The sequence below is a fragment of the Notolepis coatsorum genome, assembly GCF_963971535.1.
Source record: "Notolepis coatsorum genome assembly, chromosome: 2".
Taxonomy (NCBI): Eukaryota; Metazoa; Chordata; class Actinopteri; order Aulopiformes; family Paralepididae; genus Notolepis; species Notolepis coatsorum.
The window spans coordinates 146,152,627-146,166,057 of NC_140166.1; the positions used below are offsets into that span (position 1 = coordinate 146,152,627).

Genomic DNA, 13,431 nt, shown 5'->3' on the forward strand with positions numbered 1-13,431 from the left:
TGGATAATGGGACTTTTGATCGACTTAGTTGAACCAGGTACGGGGAATAGGGCCCTGGCAATGGATGAGCCTATTGTTTTCTTACCACTAATATTCATTTCGGATGAAGTCCAGCCCTTGCCTGTAGCCAAATCATTGACTTAACTCTTGATATCTTAAACTGATAAAGGTTCTAAATCTAATCTTAACAGCTGAAATATTTGAGTTTTCTTAGAAGATAAAACATTAATACAATTCTATATCGGTCTCCGTTCACTAGTTGGGACCTTAAGTCAGCTAGGGTAACTTAGTATGAGAGAACACAGTCTCTTCTTACATCTGACCTGTATGTTTTTTTTTAATTTATAGATGGATTCAAATGTATCGTCATTATACAGCAAAAGTACAGTACAGCGAATAGTTGTATTACATTTAGTCATTTAGCTGACGCTTTTAAAGCGACTTACAAGTTCTGTACGACAAGTCATCAGGAAGGGCACAACTCTATCAGCTGAGTAACAATGTTCATCAAAGTGTTGAGTGCTACAGTGTAGGTTACTTTATTAGGACAGGTGCATGACAGTAAGGTAAGTTAGGGTATTATTACTAGTGCCATCTCCTCTTCCATCACCTGTGTGTGTGTGTGTGCTAGTCTGCTGCTATTCTGTGTTGTTGTTTACCTCCTACTACTTGTTATTGCCCCTGGGGTGTCTCAAAATGAATGACCGTCCGTGACTTGTGTTTACCATGTGAATCGATAATAAGATGTGTTGCTACTGCCGTCTCTCCAGGTGGTCTTCTCCAGTGTGTGCTGAGCCCAGGCAGCCGGGGCAGCCATGTTCTACGCCCACTTTGTCCTGAGCAAGCGTGGGCCGCTAGCCAAGATCTGGCTGGCGGCCCACTGGGACAAGAAGCTGACCAAGGCCCACGTGTTCGAGTGCAACCTGGAGAGCAGTGTGGAGAGCATCATCTCACCAAAGGTACCTAACCCCCTAACCCTAACCACCGCTTTCACGTTCAAGCTGCTTTTATTCTCACCTATAAAGTACATGATGTATGTGCTGGGCTGTAACGGTACGGTACGTATAAAGTACATGATGTATGTGCTGGGGTGTTACAGTATGTATAAAGTACATGATGTATGTGCTGGGCTGTAACGGTACGGTACGTATAAAGTACATGATGTATGTGCTGGGGTGTTACGGTACGTATAAAGTACATGATGTATGTGCTGGGGTGTAACGGTACGTATAAAGTACATGATGTATGTGCTGGGGTGTTACGGTACGTATAAAGTACATGATGTATGTGCTGGGGTGGTACGGTACGTATAAAGTACATGATGTTTGTGCTGGGCTGTAACGGTACGTATAAAGTACATGATGTATGTGCTGGGGTGTTACGTTACGTATAAAGTACATGATGTATGTGCTGGGGTGTAACAGTACGGTACGTATAAAGTACATGATGTGTGTGCTGGGCTGTTACGGTATGTATAAAGTACATGATGTATGTGCTGCTGTGTAACAGTACGGTACGTATAAAGTACATGATGTGTGTGCTGGGCTGTTACGGTATGTATAAAGTACATGATGTATGTGCTGGGGTGTAACGGTACATGTATGTGCTGGGCTGTAACGGTTCGGTACGTACCTCGGTTTTGAAGTCACGGTTCGGTACGGGTTTTTGGTACAGTGGGGGAAAGTCTGGCTTTCCATGTTCCACTCAGGGGTGATGTAGTGTGCAGTAACTAATTGTACTTGTAGGGCTGTCGAGGAATATTCTATATTGAAATTAATAATCGACTTGTAAAGAAAAGAAGAAAAAAAAATTATAATAGATTGTGAAAAAAAACAGCCCCTGGTGGGCGGTTAACCTACCGTACAGTACACACTGAAACGGTTCGGTACAGATACGTGTACCTTTACACCCGAGAGTTTCTGATGAGCTTCATACAGTAAAAATAAGTTAAGTAAAAGAGGAATAAAGTCCCAACAGAGAGGAAGGTTGGGAGAAGACATGCGGCAAAGGTCGCCGGGTCCGGGAGTCGAACCCGGGACGTCCGCGTTGCACTGCAGCGCGCAGCTACATATAAGCTTAATTGTGGGGAAATTGCATAGTAAATGGTACAATTGATGTTATATTAAGTGGGATTCATATACGTGAAGGTGCGGTCTGAGGTGTCGTCGGCCAAGGAGCCCACCGGCGGAGCCTACGCGCACCTCTCCGAAACATTTGACCGTGCGCAGGGTGACGATGCCACAACGCACAGTTCAAACTTTCCAAACGTGCCATGATGCGCCTACACTTCAACTTCAAATTACTTTATTTTCCTTTTGGAACTTCATTTGTGCAGTGGTTAAAATACAAACATACAGTCACAATACATACACTCGCCACTATAAAAAACACCAGCTTCGTTAAAACTACAGTAAAAAAGACCACTATATAAAAAAACACCAACTACATTAAAACTACAGTACATACAGGGCGGCTACGTGGCGTAGTGGGCAAGGCGCTCGCCATGAATGACGGAGACGCTGGGCTTGCCTGTTCGAGCCCAGCGCTCCACATTGCTTTCAGTTTAGCTGGCCGTCCGTACTAATACACATTGGCCGTATTAGGGGGTGGGAAACTGATGGGTGGGGATCGGGCGTTGTGGACAGCGACTCCTACAGTAGAATCAGGAAGTGTCGGGGGCAGCGTGAGCCTCTCACGCGTTACTCCTCGCCACTGAGAGATCGAGCTGCGCAGGTGAAAAGATGCGACTGCTGTTACCTCAAGTACCGGAGGGGACTTGTGCTATGTATGACTTAGTCCACATTGCAGCCGGCTTGTGGGAGGCAAGAAACGGCGTTCGTGACAGGGGAGGGTTGAATCGGATGATACGAAATTGGGATGGGAGAAAAATATAGAAAAATGGGAGAAAAAGTGAAGAAAAAAAAAACTACAGTACATAAAGCATGATATATTAAAATCCATGTGGAGCAGTTCTATGTATATATAAATAATAGTAGTACAGGTGATATATGTCCATCAGGTGGAAGGGGGAGTCTATTTTAAGTAGGCAGTCCGGCCTCCACCAGACCTAGGTGTTCAGCAGTCTGATGGAGGTTGGCACGAAGCTACCTAGCTCCTTTTATTCAGTGTTGAAGCTCTGTATCGACGGCCTGAGGGCATTAGTTTGTAATGGGTGTGAAGGGTGTGTGTTGTCTTCAACTATTTGGGAGGCCTTTTTAACTGTCCGTTTCTTGTGGATGCTGCTGAGTGGCTCCTGGTCCTTTCCAATGATCTTGCCGCTGATCTTAACGACCCTGTCGAGAGGTTTCCGGTACACTGGAGCTATGATCGCTCGCACCGCTGCGACATAATAACAATAATTAATAACATAAATCCATCTTCGCCGTTTCCCTCCAGGTGAAGATGGCATTGCGGACGTCGGGCCACTTGCTGCTGGGCGTGGTGAGGATCTACCACAGGAAGGCCAAGTACCTGCTGGCAGACTGCAACGAAGCCTTCATCAAGATCAAGATGGCCTTCAGACCAGGTGGGGAACACGCTTCAAGTTTGTTTTTATTTGTCACATATATAAGGAGTGGAGGGACTGGGAGACTCATGTTACTGACCAGACACTCTATATCAGCGATGGCTGTTTACTGCAGAACAGTTTCAAGTTTCTTTAATAGTTGTCATACAGAAGTACAGAATACTTTCATACAAAATGCTTCTTACTGTTACGCTCCAGAGACTGTGCTAGACAAGATAGTATCAAATAACATAGTATAGCATGTAATTTAGAAGAAGAAAATGAGGTCACAGTGTTCGGTATAGACATATGTACAATGTTCTGAGTTACCATATAATATACAATACTATGCAGTGTACTAATGTACAGTACTATATAGTGCAAAGCAGAAATGGGATGAGGTACAATTTAGGTACAATTTACAGTAAGGTGTACGAGTTGTAGTGCAATCCTTCATCAATAAATATAAAGTGTGGGGAGTGGGTGCTACAGTGTGTTTGTTTAAAGTGGGTGTGTGCTATAAAGTGTGTGGAGTGGGTGCTACAGTGTGTTTGTTTAAAGTGAGTGTGGATGGGTGTGCTATGTGCGTTTGGTGGTTGTTGTTGTGTAGTGTTCATTGTTCGTTTAGCAGCCTGATGGCCTGGGGATAGAAGCTTCTTCTGAGTCTTTCTGTGCTCGCCTTGAGACTCCGGTATCGCTTGCCTGACCGCAGCAGTTCAAAGAGGCAGTTGTTCGGGTGACTGGAGTCTTTAATGATTCTCTTAGCCTTGCCCTTGCAACGCTTGTTGTAAATGTTCTGGAGGGTGGGGAGCCCCCCTCCAATTGTGCGTTCGGCTGAACGTGTCACTCTTTGTAGTCTGCTTCGGTCTTGTGCAGTGCTATTCCCAAACCAGGAGGTGATGTTGCCGGTCAAGATGCTCTCTATTGTACATGAGTAGAAGTTCTTAAGGATCTTCTGACTGACTTGGAACTTCCTTAGGCGCCTGAGGAAGTAGAGGCGTTGTCGTGCCTTCTTCACAACACTGTCAATGTGTGTGGTCCATGTCAAGTCCTCGGATATGTAGGCTCCGAGGTACTTAAAGCTGTTGACTCTCTCAACCGGTGCCCCGTCGATGCTGAGGGGGCTGTAGTCCTTGACCCCCGACCTCCTGAAGTCCACAATCATCTCCTTTGTTTTGCTGACGTTCAGGGAGAGGCTGTTTTCCTGGCACCATCCCGCCAGGACCTTGACCTCTTCCAGGTAGGCCCTCTCGTCGTTGGCAGAGATCAGGCCCACCACCACTGTGTCGTCAGCAAATTTGATGATTGTATTGCTACTCCGCTGAGCCACACAGTCGTGTGTGTACAGGGAGTAGAGGAGGGGACTCAGAACACAGCCCTGGGGGGCCCCTATGTTGAGGGTGATGGATGAGGAGGTGCAGTTGCCTGCTCTCACCACCTGGGGTCTGCCAGTCAGGAAGTCCAAGACCCACTGGCAGAGGTCATAGTTCAAGCCCAGGTCCCGGAGCTTGGCTATGAGTATGGAGGGGACTATGGTATTGAATGCCGAGCTGTAGTCGATGAATAGCATTCTCACATAGTTCCCCTGCCTAACAGAACGCTTGTTACATAAAAAAATCCCCATCTGCCTAACTCACTTGTGTGACTTGTGCATTTTAACATTACATACACAGATGCCGATCGCATGACTTAGGCAAGTATAACAACTGCCTTAGTGTATGACCTGTATGTACGAGGACAAAATGCCTAAATCACGACATATTTTGTTTAAAAGTCACCTTATTTTGTTACACAATGGTTATTGTGTTTTTGTATTTTTGCAAACTTGTTGATGCACCTTGTGGAACTTATTTTCAAAATATAAATTAAAAAGTCATACACATTTGCCGGAAAATTCGTTTTTTCTTCTTTTCCAGAAATCTTGAAAAATTACTTAGGCAATTATAGTACTATGCCCCAAAACTAGGGAACAAACTACCCCAAAACATCAGGGAAGCCTGATTGTCGCTAGACATCTTCAAAAGACAGGTTTTAGGCTATCTCTTTGCTCAGGCATTTAAATGAAACATCAAGGATATCCTGACACAAATTGTACTTTACCTGCACTATTCTTACCCTGCCTACACTTCCTATCAAATTCATGTGTCGGTTCTATGCACTGTAATTTTAATAGCACTGCTCTGTTGTAATTATCACACTTTTTACTTCTTACTGATGCACTGCTCTGTTGTATGTTAAATACCCTGCTGTATGTCTATTATATTTTAGCCTATTTTTAAACTGAATCCAACGCACTTTGTTTTTACTCTGTCTAATCTATTTTTATTATTTGTATTACTGAATGAAACTGTAAGCAGAGAGGCCTATTGGGATACTAGATCCTAATGTGAAACACTGATTTACCTTACCTTGCTAGTTGCTACCTCTATCTTTTTTATGCTCTCTTATGCCTGTATCTTTTACTGTTGTGAAGCACTTTGAACTGCAACTTCTGTATGAAAAGTGTTAGCCTCATAATAATAATGAACTTTATTTGTATAACGATATGCGTGTACATATTTATATAGACTTTAAAAAACAAAAAAAACTGTTTTTAAGTCTCCTTTTATTTTACAAAAAGTGATGGTTGGTGAAAATTAGATTTGCACTTTATTAATCCCAATAGGGAAACTAATTCTTGTTTGCTGGTCAAGAGGCACCTTTATTTGTTTAAGTGAAGTTTGGTGAAAAACATTCATCTTTGTTTGATCAAGAGTAACCTTATATATATATATATATTATTATAATTCTTTTTAAGTGAAGATTGGTGAAAGTTAGGTTTGCATTTCAATCCCAATAGGGAAATTCATCTTGGTTTGATAATCTTTTTGTCAAATTTAAAACAAAGCTTATTTGAATGATTTCCTTGGCATTTCAATTAAAATCGTAAATCGGATGTGGTATCGCCCAGCCCTACATACTATACCTTTTTCAGGAGTACAGTCACACTGATTTTTAGGGCTGTCTTAAATACTTCGAAGCTTCGTTCGATGGCACAAGCTTCGAACATAAAAAAAAATCGAAGTTTAAAATAAATAAAAATAATATATTTTTTTGCCTCAAATCTTGCGCCTCCATTCCAATGAAACGAAAGTAACCGGCGCCTCGACTCCACCTCTCTACAACAAGCATGTGGAGATTATCTGTGTTGAAAACAACAAGGACATGTGCAGCAGACATGTCGACGAAGAAGTCATCAGACGTGTAGTTGCACTTTAAAATATGCAAAGACAATGCCCAAAAAGCAGAGTGCCAGATATGCCAGAAGAAAATGGCATATCACAACTCTACAACAACTTTGTCAAATCACCTAAAAAACGTAAGTATCGGTGACGGCGACGCCACACAAAACATTAATAAGGCTATGCCTATGCTGCTATGACTAATGGCTAATTTAATTGTAATAATCTGCTTTTGTAGGTGCATTGTCTGATATAATAAATTAAATATAATATAATTGTTTGCTTGATAGACGAATGTTGCAACATAATTATGTAATGTCATGTCGTTGGCTGTGAGAGCAGCCCCACTGCACCCAGGCAGCGCAGCCGAGCGCGTCAGTCACGAAAGGGGCTACTTAAATAATTAATCCAATCCATTTTATTTATAGAGCACATTTAAAAACGACAGTTTACCAAGTCCAAGTCCCACAACATAAGATAAAAAAATAAAAATAAAAAATTATAATAAAAAAAAATCTTCTCTTGAAGCTTCGAATTAAAATCAAAGCTCGGCCCCGAAGCTTCAATTGCCAAAAATAGGTCAGCCCTACTGATTTCATCATTCTAAAATTAATTCTAACAGTCTAATTAATTAGATAATAACTGGTTATACATGCAAAATGGACAATGGAACACTGGAACTGGAAATCTTAAAAAAATCTTTAAATGAGGACTGACTTAGCATATAGACTATAGGCATTTACAGCTGTTCCAATGTAAATGTGCCTTCCTCCATGCGCTCTGAAGTCGGACTCCATGTGGACGGCCACGCGCGCTGTTCTCGCACGAAACCCACGCCTGCGCCTGGTGGGTTGCGTGCGTAACTGTGGCGGTTTCTGAGCCCTGCGTCTGAAAGCTGTGTGTTTCCCAGGTGTGGTGGACCTGCCTGAGGAGAACAGAGAGGCTGCCTACAACGCCATCACCCTGCCGGAAGAGTTCCACGACTTCGACCAGCCGTTACCTGACCTGGAGTAAGTCCACCGTCTTACATCCTGAAGCAGGGGTGGAGTTTGTCGGGTGTTTTTACAGTGTAACAGGGTTCGCACAAGGTCCTTGAAGTGCTTAAAGCCCAACTTGCAGGTTAAACCCTACTGATCAATTATGGGTACTTGAAAACATTTACAAAAAAAGCACACCACTGAACTTAGAAGCAGGCCAGGCCAGTGTTTCTGGTTGGGGCGGCGCGATAGTTAGGTAACCTAAGTGGGGAACAACCAGGAGATCACTGTGACAGAGTAATGCAGTCTAAACAGTCATAAATCTTAAATGCAACTTCAGCCCTGATAACTATTTATTTTTAGATTTTTTTTGTAATGTCAGATAAAAAATGAAATACTCCCACCTTTCTGAAAAGAATTGGTGTTAAATCTGACATTACAAAAAATCCATCAATCTGTGTTGCTAATCATTGACACATGCCTAGCTTGTAATAACCCCCCCCCCCCCCAGAAAAATATACTTTGCATTTGATATATTGCAAATATTTTACTTTGTGTTTTTTTAACAATAATTTGTGATGCCATCACAAACACTGGCATTTAAAGGGTAACATTAAAAAAATTCCTGCACCAGAATGCAGGAAATTAAGTTTTTGTAACAAAATAATTGTGTGTGAGAGAGAATGAAGGACAATTGCTTGCTGTGTGAGAGGGAGAGAATTAAGTACATTTGCTGAAATACAGTTCTTAATTTTCTCACTTGCTTGTTAGTTATTATGTTCTCAATGCCCCTTGCATTGTATGAGTTGTGTGGAAGCGTTTGCTAGTTCTAGTGCTATCCCTTTGTACATTGTGGCTGTGTCTGACAAAAGTTAACAATAAATAATGGTATTAGGAATACATTTGCCTCCTGCGTGAACTGTGCATAGCTGAATAGACTGTATTTTAACGCCGGTCATATGGTGGTACTTGGAGAACCAGCTACGTTCTCAGGTGGTACTTGGTGTAAAAAGTTTGAGAACCACTACTGCGTTAGAGGGTGGTATAATACCGTCTGCCAGCTCAGACACACTCAGAAGAGTATGCACAAGGTGCCCCGCTGAATTATGAATGGCAATAGATAATAAAAGAAATACTATGACAGAAACGTAGATCTACATTTCCGGCACTCAACGATCGGACGACAGAAACGTAGTTCTATGTGAACGGCACTGGAAGTGTTGATGCCCTTTAAAAAAGAAAATAATTCTGGGAAAAGTCCTTGAATTTCATTTTGCAATGTCTGTGGGAACCCTGATTCAAGTACTTGCCCACCTTGACACTGACTCTGTGTGTGTGTGTGTCTGTAGTGACATCGACGTGGCGCAGCAGTTCACTCTGAACCAGAGCAGAGTGGAGGAGATCACCATGAGGGAGGACGTGGGCAACCTGAGCCTGATGCAGGACAACGACTTCGGTAGGATGGAGTTATCACACTCTCACATTCACTCACTCACTCACTCACTCACTCTACCTCGTCCACATAAAAGAAAACCAAGGCCATCTCTCCTAAATGCTGCACGATGGCAAATACAATATTTCTACCTCAAATCACAGACGTTGGCTGTGAATAGCTTTAGTGAAATGATGCGTAGGCATCAGGGTTTGCACAAGGTCTGCCAGGCGCCGAGGTGACTGGCAGCCTTTCATAGCAGCTCCCACCCCCCTATACTTCTTATCCCGTTTTACTACTTTTTACTTATTTATTTTTGTGACTCTACTTACATTAATAGGTGTCTAAGTGACTGTGCGTTGCTTTACACCAAGTTAAGGCAATTGTTAACAACTTCTGTGAAGTTAATTTCGAACCCTGTCGTGCACCACTAGTTGTAACAAAGCCCTGTAGTCGCTCCATGTGTCATAACGAGGCCCCATGTGTCGTTTCCCCGCAGCCGACTTCGGCATGGACGACCGCGAGATGATGCGTGACGCCAGTGCGTTCGAGGAGGACATCATGCAGGGCGCTGCGGCCTCGAACCTGCTGTTGGAGGCCGAGCCAGGCCCCGTCGTCCTCCAGGAGAAGTCCAACCACATGGAGTACGACGACTTCGGAGACAACCCCATGGGCAACAGCGACGGGGGCATGCTGGGTGAGGGGCCACGCCTGGTGGTTTGTTTTTTTTATTCACAGGGTTCGCACAAGGTCCTTGGAAGTGCTTAAAGTGATTGAAAAGGAAAAAAAGGAAATTCCTTGAACAACCCATTTTTTTTAACAAGGTGCTTAAAAAGTCCTTGAAATTCAAATCAACCATTCACATTGAAAGTTGTTCATCCATGATAAAATTGTTCTGAATCAAGAAATAATTTGTTTTTATTTAAAGTGTAACTAATTGTCGGAAATTGGTTTTAAGCCATAAATATTGGATCAAATTTTTTTTTCTATAAAAAACTGCATTTAAAAGTGAAGTGTATCCTTTTTAAATGCCCTTTTTAAAAGAAAAATTTAGATACTCGTAACTTTTGCATAGTAGCAGATAATGTAAAGTGCAGCCTGGAAAGCACATATGATATGAAGCTGACTGTGGTTTTCTCCCGGCCTGCAGTGGACAAGCTGCTGAGCAGTGAGGATGGCGGCGGCATCTTCGACGACCCCCCAGCCATCACAGAGAGCGTCATGCTGCCTCCAGACCACGGGGACGACGAGGACGACTTTGACAACCTCCAGTCACGTGAGTTCACCTGGAGGGAACGTAGAGGGAGCGTAAAGAGAACGTAGAGGGAGCGTAGAGGTAACATAGAGGGAACGTAGATGTCTGCTTGTTCTATTTGACAACACGTACAACAGACGGGAAAGCAATGCTGGAAATACTGTCCCCAGTATCCTGCTATTTCACATGCTGTGTAAGTTAGTACATTCCATTTGCATTTATTTAATTAGATTAGATTCAAAAATGTATTATCATCAGCACAAGTACAGTACAACAAAAATAAGTTTGGCATCCAACCAGAGTGCAAATGTAACGGTAAAGTACAGTAGTGTACTAGTGTCCGCCTGTTTTACTGCAACACTACTATCACCGACATCTAAGAAGGGAGACCCCCCCCCCCCCCTTGAATGGCCCTTCTAAGGTTTCTCTCCTCCACATTGCCTGTGGTGCATTTTTTCCTATTGCTAGGTTTTAGTGAGTTTTTCCTTACCTTCGCGTGGGGTATGTCTGGGAGTGTTGCATTCATTTAGCATTTATTTTAAATTCTTTGGACTTTATGGTGTTTTTGTTTTGTTCTTGACTTGTTTAACACTTTCAGTGCTTTTTGATTAATGTCAGCATCCACTTCAATGATAGCGTTAAAAACGCATAATCTATGTTTTAAATTATGGCTGTGTCTAATCTGCCCGTCGCTTATCAATGACTTATTTGCAGTCAACATTGTCGAAACGGATGTTTTTTAATCTGTTCATTTCCGTTTAATATAGCATTTCGAAAAGCTATCGTTTTCTCAAATTTCAGGCAAATGGAAAGATTCCGTCATAAACGGCATTTACTGGAATATTCTCGAATACACTAGACACGTTGTCATTTGTCGGCCTATTTATGAATCGTTTTCAAATAAACGCTAGATTATCGATAGTATACGTGTACTTATGCACGCTATAGAAGCGAGCTGAGAAATCGATTATCTTATTTCCTCAACAGCACACACACCCATACACATACGGGGCACGCTGTTATCTCAGTGAAAATAGCTCCGATTATCCTAAAACTGGTAACAGACTCCTTACCTTACATCAGATGTTCTCCAAAAAGATTATTCCAATTCCTGATCGCCATTCCAAATATCTATTGCGTTTATTGATTGATTATTGGCTGCTGTAAATATATATTCCGGGCTGCTTTCCGTCTCGCAATCACTTCCCTCTTCATCAGACGGCTCGCCAGCATAGTGGAGCGAGTAGGCTCCCCCCCACCCATCAACCTGTGTAATCGAATGGGCTGCAGTTACACAAGGATAGACGATAGGGGCCGGTATTTTCCCATCGGAGCTCATAGAGGGGCTGCTGTACCAACGGGAGACTCGGTTGATGAAATATGAATTCAGATCGCTAATAAAAATAAAAAACGACAATTAGCGTCGTCGGCTCTCAACGGGGGGCATGAAATGACGATATATAGCGTGGCCGGCACTGAAAGTGTTAAAGAAGACGGCCCATGGGGACATTAACGTGTGTTGTCGGGCCTTACAAATAAATTTGATTTGATTAAACTGGGTATAAAATATATAAATGAGTACTACTGAGTAATAGTGCCATCAGATGTATGTACATAAATGTATGATATGAATAGAGACAGTATGACTGACTACTGGCCAGCAGTGTAACTAGTAAGAGTAGGATATGTACAGATATACAGTGCATCCGGAAAGTATTCATACCCCTTCACTTTTTCCACATTTTATGTTACAGCCGTATTCCAAAATGGATTAAATATTTGTTCCCCCTCAATAGGGCTGCAACGATTAGTCGACATAATCGACGACGCCGAATTTTTGCGTCGATGTGTCGTATTAAAAAAAAAAAAAAAAAAAAAAAAAAATTGCACTACCTATCTTTGTGAAAGTGGCAGAGGAACAGATTGGACATTGACCATGACCTCAGAGTTGCTTTGTCTACCATCACCCCAGACTTTGAGACTCTTGTCAGGAGCAAACAACATCCCCAGTTATCCCATTAGTTCCCTGGGATGTTAAGCTAAGAAGTCTGCTAAGAAGGATATATTATTTATTATTATTATTTGATTTCCTTGGTTTTTTAGCCCTAGTTGCACTTTTGTTGCAACCCCAGTTATCCCATTAGTTCCCCCAAACTTACTGTCTGTCTGTTAAGCTAAGAAGTCTGCTAAGAGCCCGGAAAAGGAGCCGCGCCCACAGGAAGCAGAGACGGAGGGTGTGACAGAAATAACCGTTAGATTAGTCGACTAATCGAAAAAATAATCGACAGATTAGTCGACTACCAAAATAATTGTTAGTTGCAGCCCTACCCCTCAATATTCTACACACAATACCCAATAATGACAAAGTGAAAGGTTTTTTAGATTTTTTTTTTTGCAAATTTATAAAAAAATTTGAAAGAATAAATGGATAAGTACATAAGTATTCACACCCTTTACTCAATACTTTGTTGAAGCACGTTTGGCATCAATTACAGCCTCAAGTCTTCTTGCATATGATGCTACAAGCTTGGCACACCTATTTTTGGGCAGTTTCTCCCATTCTTCTTTGCAGATTGTCTCAAGCTCCATCAGGTTGGATGGGAGCGTCGGTGTACAGCCATTTTCAGATCTTTCCAGAGATGTTCAATCAGGTTCAAGTCTGGGCTCTGGCTGGGCCACTCAAGGACATTCACAGACTTGTCCCGAAGCCACTCCTTTGTTATCCTGGCTGTGTGCTTAGGGTCGTTGTCCTGTTGGAAGGTGAACCTTCACCCCAGTCTGAGGTCCAGAGCGCTCTGGAGCAGGTTTTCATCAAATAACATTTTGGAATAAGGCTGTAACATAACAAAATGTGGAAAAAGTGAAGGGGTATGAATACTTTCCGGATGCACTGTAGATATAGTAAATGACTATGTGCAGGTAAGTACAGACGGGTGAGGATAGGTATATATGCGGTGAGAATAAATATATATATATATATATATATATATATATATATACAGCATTATAGTACTCAGATCTATGAGTTATGTGCAGGTGTA

General features: G+C 42.3%; 1 protein-coding gene across 1 annotated transcript in view; it reads left to right on the plus strand.

Moving 5' to 3' along the window:
* LOC311223145 (double-strand-break repair protein rad21 homolog A-like) overlaps window positions 1–13,431 on the plus strand; it is a 45,502-nt gene that overhangs the window by 1,866 nt on the left and 30,205 nt on the right. The window contains exons 2-7 of the mRNA XM_084307895.1: window positions 771–959; window positions 3,397–3,526; window positions 7,637–7,736; window positions 9,053–9,159; window positions 9,635–9,832; window positions 10,286–10,411. Of these exons, the coding sequence (XP_084164021.1) occupies window positions 816–959; window positions 3,397–3,526; window positions 7,637–7,736; window positions 9,053–9,159; window positions 9,635–9,832; window positions 10,286–10,411 (805 nt within the window). The 5' untranslated portion in view covers window positions 771–815. The remainder of the gene's footprint in view (window positions 1–770; window positions 960–3,396; window positions 3,527–7,636; window positions 7,737–9,052; window positions 9,160–9,634; window positions 9,833–10,285; window positions 10,412–13,431) is intronic.